General features: G+C 43.1%; 1 protein-coding gene across 5 annotated transcripts in view; it reads left to right on the top strand.

Annotated features, from left to right (window-relative positions):
* Positions 1–11899, top strand: part of LOC147445229 (putative helicase MAGATAMA 3) — a 47741-nt gene extending 35842 nt beyond the window's left edge. Inside the window, exons 8-9 of one of the 5 annotated variants that reach the window (XM_086524782.1) lie at positions 10679–10722; positions 11134–11322. In XM_086524782.1, coding sequence (XP_086380908.1) covers positions 10679–10722; positions 11134–11185 — 96 coding nt within the window. In that variant the 3' untranslated portion in view covers positions 11186–11322. Of the gene's footprint in view, positions 1–10357; positions 10656–10678; positions 10723–11133 lie in introns of those variants that run through there. The other 4 variants (XM_086524781.1, XM_086524786.1, XM_086524783.1 and 1 more) reach the window with 4 other exon arrangements.
* The last annotated feature ends 363 nt before the right edge of the window (positions 11900–12262 follow it).

Here is a 12262-nt window from a genome sequence, read left to right as displayed (position 1 = left end):
AAACACATTCCTTTGCATCGATGAAGCACGGAATAAAGAAGCAAGAAGTTCAAGGATCGGGGGACACATGAAGCTGCTTGGGTGGACGAAGAATTTTTCATCGACTATCCAGATTTGCTAGCCTCTTACAAGGAGGCCATGCAGCTCGGTGTCCGTACCTCACTCAAAGCAGAAGGGGGTATCCTCACCGTAGCAGGAGGGGATACCCCGTGCTCATGGTTGTGTGTGCCACGTGGATATGCATCCTAGACTTCGAGAGTCAATTTTGCACCTATCCCTAGATAAGAGCGTCTTGATTCCTTGGAAGATTAGTACCGGCGATTTTGTAAAAGCCTATTTGCAGGACCTGCATGTCCGGACGAGTCCAATAGATTATGTTTTTGAGTTTTGGAACCCTACTGCATAAATAGATTGTATAAGCATTTTGACAAATATTATTACATTTTGGCGGTATGTGAAATGAGAAACGTGTTGGTCAAGTCTGTTCGTTAAATGCGTCACAGAACGGCGAGAAGACTCCCATGTGCACACATTTTTTCAACTTGGCATACTCGATTTGGCAGCTAAAATTCCCTATTAGAGAAGCCTATTGCTGAGCATTTTGCAATAGACTAGCCATCGCCAGAGGTTCAACGCAGCGTTTTGCAAAACAGAAGCTTGGCGTTTTTGCTTCAATTCACGAGTTATCAGCCCTCAATAGCCATTTAGTCAACCGTTTTCAGTTTTGAGCCCATCTCCTCGCTTGGATCATTGTGGATCTGCTAACGCTACCATTTTGGCAGCCCATTGAGCCTCTTCTCAGCCATTCCCTCCCCACATCTGGCTGCCCATCATTAGTTCGATCATCATTTGCGTTCTCGGTCGTGCTCTACGCGACGGATCGGCTGTGTTTTTTACAGCCATATCTGTGTTTTTGCAGCGACCTTTAAGCCCTTGATTCCTCTCACATCAGGAGCACCAATCAATTCTAGAGTTATCCCTTGGTAGCAATCAACAACCCTTCATTGAGACGGATCCAAAGGTGCATCAAATCAGCTTCGAAGATGCTTCATCTCAAAGAGTAAAGTGGGGACATTCCTCATCGAGTCAATAGAGTCTGCATCGAGGTATTACATGTGTGTGTGAAACTGGCCCGTAGGGCGGTAGACTTTGGCTTTCACCCGAAATTTTACTTAAAACTTTAAAACTCAGAGGAACTTTGCAGATAAAACCTATAACGGGAATTAACACTTCAACACATAGCTTGGAAGCTGGAGCGCTCCAAGCATACGCCGACAACCTGTTGGCCCCAAAGATTGGCGTCCCTTTCGGTATTTCTTTATTGTTTAAGAGGATAAAAAGTTACAAAGCTGAGTCCTGGGGATCTTGGCCTGTATCCAGCTAGATGACACCTGTTCTAGCAAAATTTCGGCAGCATAACGGCTCCAAAACTTTTTCTAGACAAACCCCCATACCGAGACTCGCTACCAATGGTATAAACTTAAAATTAGTAATTATGGCTCTCTATAATTACTGGTTTTTCACTTGTTTTCAGTCCTAAATACCCCATTACTGTCCTCTAACAGTGGGGCACTAGCATCCATATGGTTGCAAAACAATCCAAAAACAGTACATAATCAGTGCTGAAAATGCACCTGTACGGGGAGGTTATTACCCTCACCGGTGCTTGCTTTTGGAGTAGCCGTTAGTTACTTTGTTCTTGCTCAAAGAGGCTCTTGCCTCGGCACAAAAGCATATGACTACACAACTGCACATAGGTCAAATGAAAAGCCCTCTTGTGGGGCATCACATAGCTGCACGGAGGGGGGGGAGAGAGCAGTGAATGCTGTGCAAGGCTTCAGTTCTTGCACTTCACTCTACATAGAGGGTAGGCAAGCACATAGTAGCTTTGGTACTTGCAACAATCCACCATATGATTGAAAATGCAGCCCCACGTTTAATTTCAACGCCTCTCTCTCTCTCTCTCTCTCTCTCTCTCTCTCTCTCTCTCTGTAAGGTGCAACGGAAGGGAATGTTGAACTTTGCTCAAGATGAGTGCTCCGAACTGTGCTCAAGGTTCCTTTTACTTATGGAAGGGAGAGCCGTCCGTTCCTTTAATGAGAGAGTGGAAGTGATCACAAACAAAGGGGATAAACATTGTGAATGAAGGTGCTGAGACTGAGAGACAGAGAGAGAAGAATACGACACCAGACAAGTTGTCAAAACCCTCCTCCAAGGGCGCCTCTCTCGATGGCGAAAGAGGCCTATGCTATTGATTGCACAAATCTGGTACAAGATGTTGATGTAATTCGTGAGGCTATGATGCAATGTCGAAGTCGACGATGTTGACGACGATGACAATGTTAGGGCTGAAAACTGAATGCTGTGAGTCGGTCCTTGTCGCACCAAGTTGGGGCTGATCAGTGAACTTGATGAATGCTGAAAAACGCTGCTACAGCCATGCAAAAACGTTGATGTAGACCGCTGAATTTGTCGGTAATCTTGGCTGAAAACTACTGGACCAATGGGGCTGAAAACGCTAGGCTAATGGCTGCAAAAACGCTGTCCAAGGGGCTGAAATCGCTGGTTTGCTGTCTTGGGAAAAATGCCATAGTCAGGCTGAAAACACTGATTTTTCAAGGCTGAAAACGTTGGTGGCTCTGTGGGAGTTCTTGCTTGAGAAGATATCTAGAGGGCCTGCTGCACTTGGTGCCTGTGTTATCCTTCCTCCTCCTGCCAGATTCCACTAGCGCTAGGTTTTCTTTTATATTTGCTTAGTTCAATTGCCCTACCTAGTTTCCAACAAGTCACTTAAAAATAATAGGGAAAATTACCAAAATACCCCTCTAATTTGTGGAAATTTCCAAAATACCCCTCAAATTTCAAAAATTCCCAAAGTATCTCCATAATTTGTCATAAATTCCCAAAATGCCCTTGAAATTTTCCAAAATTCCCAAAATACCCCTAGTTGTGAGAGTAAATTTCTTCAAACACAAAAAAACTTGTAGCTTTTCATAAGAAGAGTGATTGTCTATCATATAGGATGCTAAAACTAAAATTTGAGTTGGTTATGTAGGCTTTGGAGATGAATTCCTTCATTATTTTTAGACATAATTGCCTTTTGTTGGGGAGGTAATTTGCAAAAAATTACATGCTAAGCACTCAAAAACCGATCTCAATTGTCAAATAAGAATAAAGATTAGAAAATCTTGAAGATCCAACAAAAATAGATGCAAGGGAATTTTAGGAATTTTTGAAATTTGAGGGGCATATTGGGAATTTCCACAAATTAGAGGGTTATTTTGATAATTTTCCCAAAATAATAAGTGAAAAATGGCTAAAATAGGGAAAATAGGTTCTGTGCACTGGAAAATACTCCGGATGGATTCTGATGGTAATGCTGATGATCATGTTGTGTGCAACAAGAGGATATGCATCTACTCTAAGTGCTTCGGCATGCACGGTCTGCGAACAGACGCACAGAGGTGCCAGTACACTTCTTAAGCTAGGCTAACTGAACCCTGGACTTGAAGTAGCTTGTCCACATGCACATAGGGTTAGATGTGCACGTGACTCTCTCTCTCTCTCTCTCTCTCTCTCTCTCTCTCTCTCTCTCAAGCTCAAGCTCAAGTTGGAAAGTGCCCAAATTGTGCCAAATGGTACTCATGCATGGTTTTCCGTTTTGTAGCTTCCGATGTAAAAATATCTCAACCGGTTGTTGAGTTGACTTAGCGGGAGAATAATAAAATGTTCCTCGTCATTCCGGAGCTAATGACGAGAACAGATTTCATGGCCCAAAATAGCAATTTCCTAAACTTTAGGAGATGCTTCCGTGGCACTTCTACTGGTCATCTGACCATCTATCACCACAGGGACCACATACAAAAATGCAATGTAGCCCAATTATCAGGTGATCTTCTCTGCAAACTTTGAGTAGAGCCTAGACATAGTTTTATCTCTTGGATTCGAGTGCCGGTCGGCCCGACCAACTTGTGGCGACAAGGCCTTCCCGTCTGCGGGTGAAACTCTCGGCCGTCGATCATTTCACACTGGCTATATAGTGTCTGGCCATTTGCAACTTCAAAAAGAGGGTCCCAAAAATTAAACAAAAATGAAGGGAAAGAAACTAACAACTAAGGTTAGCAGTTGCCACGTCCTCGTGACATACCCCGGGCTCCCCTCTTGAAATCGTAAACGTCTCCGATTGCATGCCCTATATACATGCCATTGATGATCTTGTGTTGTTAGCAGGCTTTCATCATCGCATGTATGCGCAAGAAAGTTCATAACACATAGATACAAATGACTTAATGAGACTTCATACTTTTGTCATTTCCATCTATGATAGAAGTGAGCATAATACCTTCAACACTTGAAGAGCGATACACACTTGTATTGCACTGAATCCGCATGTACATTTGATGTGCTAGCTCCATGATTACCCCTCCTTTGCACACGTTGGGTTGGGGCATACGTAGGTTGTAACCCAAAGGCTTCAATTTAGAGTGGCAATACATTTGGTGACTCTGACAGTTCATGCTCTTTTATCCACTTTGCATCCATAGGTGGATAGTTCTTCAACTTCACCAAATAGCGTCTTGGAACCTGTCCCTTATCTTTTCTTTTCTTATGTGTCAAAATCTACTCAGGAACCAAGATCTCATCAAGTTTCTCAACTTCTGGTTGATCCTCCTGTGACATATCTTCTGACACATCACCCCTGAAGGGTCTTACTCATTCTTTTGGGAGAGAACTGAACGATGGATAAAGGTTGAATATGTTGTGACTTGATCAAAAGAACGCCAAGATTTTTCTCCACACTCGTGCCGATTGCTTTTCAGAGGGCTTGAAGATCAAACCATTGATCTGATACTTGGAAGCACGCCACCGAACGGGCCACCTTAACGTGTGAGCCGAGTACAGAATGAGAAGATTATGAACCCAGTGAAAGACCTCTTGGAAAAGGGTCTTGTCGAGCATAGTATTTCACCGTATTGCTCTCCACTGTCGTTGGATTTGAAGAAAGACGGATCTTGGAGAATGTGCATTGATTATAGAGCTCTCAACAACATCACCATCAAGAACAGTTTTCCAATTCCTAGGATCGATGATATACTCGACAGATTACAGGGATCCTCGTGCTTTAGCAGGATTGATCTGAAGAGTGGATATCATCAGATCCGAATCGCCATGGGAGACGTCTACAAGACAGCCTTCCGGAATACTTTTGGATTATTTGAGTTTTTTTGGTGATGCCTTTTGGCTTAACCAATGCTCCCATGACATTTAACCGGATGATGGATTGGATTTTTCAAGAGTACAGGCTATTTGTTGGCACTTTCTTTGATGATATCATAGGTTTCTTCAAGAATGAAGCAGAGCACAGAGATCATATGCTTCAGAGATACATTTTTTTTGGGACACTTTGTCTCAGCAACAGGAGTGCAAATGGATCCGGCCAAGATAGACACTATCCGTGATTGGCCCGATTTGAAGAATGTCCATGAAGTTGAAAGCTTCTTGGGACTGTGTTCGTACTACAGACGGTTCATTCGAAAGTTTGCAGAGGTTGCATCCCCTTTGCATATCTTGATACAGAAAGGAGTCCCTTTCTTGTGGGGATCCACAGAGGTGATTGCCTTTCAGACATTGAAAGAGAAATTGACTACAAGACCAGATTTGACTTTGTCTGACTTGCAGAAGTCATTTGAAGTATTTTGTGATGCTTATGGTTGTAGTCTGGGTGCGGTCTTGATGCAAGAAGGCCATGTCATTGCTTACGAGAGCCTATTGTTCTCTAGGCCGGAGACGACAGCACAGATATATGAGAAAGAGCTTTTGGCGGTTATCCATGCTCTTACTCAGTGGCGGCATTACCTTCTCGGAGCGGATTTTACAGACCATCAGAGTTTGCGCTACTTCTTGTCAAAGAAGCAGCTTTCGGAAAAGCAGATGCGGTGGGCGAATATCTTGTCACAGGTTCACTTCCAGATTGTCCATGTGTAGGGACAAACGAATGTGGTGGCAGTGCTTTGTCTTGGAAGCCGTTGGTTCTGGCTATTTCCGCGATACATCATAGGAGCTTTGAGGATATGGTTGATCAGTATGCCACAGATACAGATTTTGCAGATATTTTCACACGGATACGGGATGGGGAGACACTAGCTGGATACTCCCTTCGGGAAGACTACTTGATGAGAAAGACTATGTTGTGCGTTACACAGCCGTTGCGGGAAAAGGTTATGACTGAATGCCATTGTCTACCTTTTACGGGTCACCGCGGCATTGCTACCACCATGAAAGTGTAGAGAGATACTTCTTTTCGCCGAGACTCAAAAAGGATGTGGAAGAGTTTGTGCGGAGTATGTCAGAAGGTCAAGTTTGACAGGCATAAGGCACAGGAATTGTTACAGCCTTTACCCATATCCACCCGCCCTTGGGAAAATATTGAAATGGATTTCATTTTGATCTTCCGAGAACACAGAATGATCACAATGATTTTCCGATTACACGGCATGTCTGAGACGATTGTCTCCTACAGAGACCCCAGATTTATGGGTTTGTTTTGGAAGGCAATTTGGGAGAACATTGACACGCGGTTGCAGTTCTTGTCATCCTTCCACTTGCAGACTGACGAGCAATCTGAGATTGCGAATTCAGCGGTTTTATATTTATTGAAGTCTTGTATCTCGGATCAGAAGACTGAATGGGAAAAGAACTTACCTTTTGTGGATATTTCCTACAATAACATTTTAGAAGACGGGGAAGACGCCATTTGAGATTGTTGAAAGTCTTGCAAAGGTTTCATCCTTCCTGAGCATGAAAGATTAGATATTTGAAGCGGATGAATATTCGCGAGATTTGGATACGGCTTTTGCCAACGTTCGCGAGACTTTGCAGAAGTCTCAAGAACGATAGAAAAAGGCAGCGGATTGCCATCGTCGCGACTTGAAACTGAAGGAGGATGATTGGGTGCTCTTACGCTTTGAGAAGGCACGCCTAAGAAAGAAAAAGGGAAAGGAGAGGCTTTTTTCCAAAGCTTAGTATGCGATACTACGGACCTTTCCAGATTACTGAAAAGATAAATGATGTCTCCTTCCGATTGAAACTGCCAGATACTTGGAGGATTCACAATGCATTGCATGTGAGTCTTTTGAAACCTGTCAAGGGTGATGTGCATGATGATGGGGAGCCTGATGAGCAACCCGCAGTGGAAGAAAACGAGGAGACCCTTGTTCCTGAACAGATTTTGGCACATACGGATACGAAGAAAGGTAAAGTCCGAAGGCGGTTCTTGGTTAAGTTCAAGAACTTTCCTGCATTTGATGGGAAGTGGATGGAGGAGGAGGAGGACCTAGCAGATACTCCTCGGACTGTGAAACTTTACCTCGATGTTTTGGTTTAGCATTGTCTACTCCCAAACAGAACCCAAAAATTCAGCTTGGCTGAAGATCTGGTGCAATGGGATGCACAAGAGGGGAGTTACTCCGCTCCTTTGTCAACAGATGCCTTGATTTTGATACTAAAGTCACTGATGTCTCTTTGAGCTTCAGGGATATTGAGAGCTGACAATATTCTGCTGGACGACTTTATGAAATGGAATTCTTGATAATGATACTGATTTGTTCTTGACTTCTTTTGAGTGCAGGAACGGATAGACGAAATGACTGGAGCATTTTGGTCTGATTGATCTCGAATATACATGGTTGCAATAGGGGTTAGTCAATCGGACATCGATGAGGTCCCGATCGGACCTAGATGTGATTGCTAGCTACATTGCCTATAAATCATGGTCTGAGATCTGAATGAATGTTGAATGTCATGTGATGTCTGGTGATGTCCTGTGATGTGATTGTCGATTTTGTACATGTGCTAGAAGTGTGTTCCTAGTATGTAGGTACTAACAGTCAGTGTCTGCTAAGACGGTTTATGGCTTTTCTCGGTTTTGCAGGTGTAATTGTGGTCGATTACAATGCTTTCAAGAGGGGGCTATGTTACAAAGTGATGACGTGGCTACGGACAGCATAAACCCTAATTTATGCCAAAAACCCTAAAATTCTTGCAAACCCTAATTTTTGCCGAAGTCCTAATTTTCGGAAATCGCGATGACGTGGCTACGGACAGCATAAACCCTAATTTATGCCAAAAACCCTAAAATTCTTGCAAACCCTAATTTTTGCCGAAGTCCTAATTTTCGGAAATCGCGGAGGCTAAAATGATGAGCAACGCAAATCTTGCTTTTTCTCTACGCAATGAGAAAGAGAGAGAATGCTTTTGCTTTCAAGTTTTGACTCTCTGTGAGAGAGAGAGAGCAATTGCTTTTGATTTGAAGCTTTTGGGGCTCTGCTTTTGGGCATCCCTTGGACCCTTTAAGTTAGCGGTGAAGGCCTCACTTCTCAGAGCGTCTGGACGCAGAGTCTGAGAGTGAATCCCAATCCACTCTCTTGTACTTTGAACTGATTAATATAAAAAGAAATACCGAAAGGGGCGCCAGTCTTTGGGGCCAATATCTCTAGGCACGGAACTCCGCCGGGCCTGTGCAAATCTACTGTGATCCGTGAATTGTTTGTAGTGGTTATTTGGTGTTGTCGCGATTGATTCTTGACTTGGAGTGTTCAAGTCTGTTACACTTGTACTTTGTGTCTTCACCAAAAACCAACTGAGGCTCACTTCTTGAGGAAAAAGTGATTCTGTCACGGCGATTGAACCATGAAATCGGCCTGTAGGAAGTAGACTTTGGCTTTTATCCGAAACTTTTCTTAAAACTTTTAAACACAGAGTAACTTTGCAGATAAAACCTTTAACGGGAATTGACACTTCAATATACACAGCTTGGAAGCTGGAGCGCTTCAAGCATAGGCCGACAACCCTTTGGCCCCAAAGACTGGCGCCCCTTTCGGTATTTCTTTATTTTTTAAGAGGGTAAAAAGTTACAAAGCTTAGTCTTTGGGATCTTCACCTGTATCCAGCTAGATGGCACGTGTTCTAGCAAAATTTTGGCAGCATAATGGCTCCAAAACTTGCTCTGAACAAATCCCCATGCCAGGACTCGCTACCAATGGCATAAACCCTCTGTTTTGAGCTTAAAAACAGTAATTACAGCTGTCTACTGGTTTTTCACCTGTTTTCAGCCCTTAACACCCCCATTACTGTCCTTTAATAGTGGAGCAGTGTTCCCAATGCTTTTGGCATCCATATGGCTGAAAAACAGTCCAAAAACAGCACAGAACCATCGCTGAAAATGCACCTTTACGGGGAGGTTATTACCCTCACAAGTGCTTGCTTTTGGCGTAGCAATTAGCTACTCTTGTTCCTACCTCAAAGAGGCTCTTGCCTCGGCACAAAAGCATATGAGCACACAACTGTACATAGGTCAAATGAAAACCCCTTTTGTGGGGTAACACATAACTGCACGGAAGGGGGGAGAGAGTAGTGAATGCGCTGTGCAAGGCTTCAGTTCTTGCGCGCCTCTAAACATAGAGGGTAGGCAAGCACACAGTAGCTTTGGTATGTGCAACAATCCACCATCTCTCGTGCTAGGTAGCACACATTAACACAAGGAAAGAAGTAAAGATTTGTGGAAGTCGTAACTTGTCACCATTTCTATTTCATTGCACCTGACGTGTCTAATGAATCAATATTTGATAGTGTGCATGTGTGGAAAGAACTAAATGTAGATGTATGTATGTCTATCTATATTTGTACATGCATGCACACACCTATATATTTGTGTGCTTACGACTATAGATGTGGGTGTGCACTATGTACATACACATACATCATACTCACACAAACATATGTATGTGTATAAATTATATGTGTGCACACACACATACAGTATTAAGAAACCTGTTTCACTTTTTTCTTGCCGTGAAATGAAACGTTTTAAAACCTTGAAAGCCCAAAACAGACTAAACCTCGAAAAGTGTCATGTCACATTGGTTTCGGCCCAATTTCCAGGTCATACTGAAAACCCCCACATCCCTGTTCATCTTCAAAGGGGATTTGTTTAACTGCTCATTGAAGTCCTTTCTTAGAAGGAAAGGTTATGATGTGTTATATTGCAATAGGTGATTCAAGGAAGAGGTTTCTTTGGTAATTTTGTGTTCTCCTCACATAAAACTTTGGACTTAGTATATCCAATCGTGAGAGCCAACTATTATGTCTTTATGAGACGGATGTACCAAGTGTGTATTAGAGCATTATGTTTGGATGAAATGGATGGGATAGCACTGCACCTTTGGTATGGCAGAAATGCTGCCTATCACTTCTTTGGTAGGGCGGTCAGCTTTGCTATGGTTGGTTGGGTTGTCAAGCTTTGTTTGCTATGGTTAGGGATTGATGTGGTGTAGAACAGAGAACTGTGAGTTGACTGCAGCTATTCATGGAGCAGTTAAGGGTAGCTTATTGGCTGGGTCAATATACTTCTCAAGTTGCGACAACGCAATTGTAAATTGCACAGAAACATCCGAGTTTAATTAGGCTGTTGGTGCTAGTGCTGCGACTTTGGCAGGCCAAGGAGTGGAACATGACAGTGTTTGTGTCTGTATGCTGGAGAGTCATAAGGAGCACCTGTATGATGTCCCTGCCAGCTTTGCTCTGACGTGCTTTCTTAGATGGATCGGGTGAAAATGGGGAGCAGAGGGCCTCTTGGCTACTCCAGACAGCAGCTTATTTTGGTGTTAAATGATTATGACAGGAAAAAAGCTGGGATGATTATGCTACTGCTCCTCTTAAGAAATTGTGAGAAATTGTTACCTATCTTTTCCCAGTTTCTCATTTCATTATTTGCATTATGTGAAGCGAAACATATTGGTGATGATTAAATCTAAGGGGTAAGCTACATGTTGTAGTAACTTGTTCTGCCTGGTAGGAATTATTACCTTCTCATTATAAAAGCAGTATTCCTGCCACTGTTTCCTGTTTACAGTACTAAATGTTATTTATTCTCTCCCCCCCCCCCCCCCCCCCCCCTGGATTTTTTGTGTTGTAGTGCAGCTGTTGTACTATTTACTATCTATTGGTTTCTTTCTATATTAGGAGATTAGTGTTCTACTAATCTACGATAGTGCTGACTCTTAGATCCAGCCAATTAGTACATATAAGCATTCGGAACTAATGTTTGTATTGATGCCTTGGATGTATTTGTGACAGGTGGTTGGAAATGCTGCAGCCCTTGTGCAGTCAGAGGATTGGGCCGCCTTAATTGCTGATTCAAAAGAACGAGGTTGTTTTGTAAGCATGACCTCCCCCTCTGTGAAAGGCCTTCTTGCTGTGCACAGCAACGTTACTGCGGCAGTCCCTGCTACAAAAGCCCCTGGAATATTGAAAGCCCCTAGACCTCTGAACCACATAATGAGAACAGAAAAATCTGATTAATAATGGCAAAAAGTGCTCAGAGATTATGATGAAATCCTGTGGAAATTTAGATCTGTTTTTTGGCTTGTCCTCAATTGGTGCAGACAATGAGGCATGCATCGCTCTCTTACTGTTGAGAGCTGCTGAGGCTGTGTCATATCCAATGGGCCTTGAGGTCCAAGCAGGCAGGGTCCGACATCCAGTGCCTTGTTATTATGTGAGAGCATGGGACCGACAGTGGCACACTTTTTGACCTCCTTGGGAATCATTGGGGGCTTTATCTAAGCTTCTTGCTGATACTTGGTCCTGCCTACTAGCTGGCTACCTTTTCAAGAAGTATACAACCACAGGTTAGGTCTCAACTTCAGTTCTGAGACAAATGGTAGGTACAAGATGCCTACTAAAGCTTGGTACTTTTAGGAAAGATGATGTGGCCAATGGGGAAAAGAACTGCTCTACGAACGAATTTGCCTGATTGGTTCTATTATGAGAATCTGAGGTGTGTATCTTTCAGTAGAACCTGGTCAAAGCTGTACTGGTCGTTGCACTTCCAGTGACCTGATGGTAATTGTGCAGGTCTAGGTGACTTTTGGCTCAAGCTAGTACACCTCAGGACTGCATGGAAGGCAAGCGCATTTATTTTGCCTTCTGGTTTACGAAGGTGAAGGTTTGATTCCTTCATTGACACCCCATGCACTCCGCGAAAGAGTGTTTGATTGAATGTTCCCTGACTGGGTAAATTCATTTATTGTAAATATTTGATAGGCCAGAAGAGTCTTTATCTGGACCAAAAGTCAGGTTCAGAAGAAGACAAAAGTGTACAGTTGCTTTCCTCAAGAAAAAGCAGCATATTTTCCTCACATCTCAAATTTCTTTGTGGTAGCTACATGAGAGTTCTATAAACTTATTTCTGTTCCGAGTTTGA

This window comes from Adiantum capillus-veneris, chromosome 12, assembly GCF_014529385.1.
Source record: "Adiantum capillus-veneris isolate H3 chromosome 12, ASM1452938v2, whole genome shotgun sequence".
Lineage (NCBI taxonomy): Eukaryota > Viridiplantae > Streptophyta > Polypodiopsida > Polypodiales > Pteridaceae > Adiantum > Adiantum capillus-veneris.
Note: the sequence above shows the minus strand (reverse complement) of the source record. Positions and strands in the feature narration are given on the sequence as shown.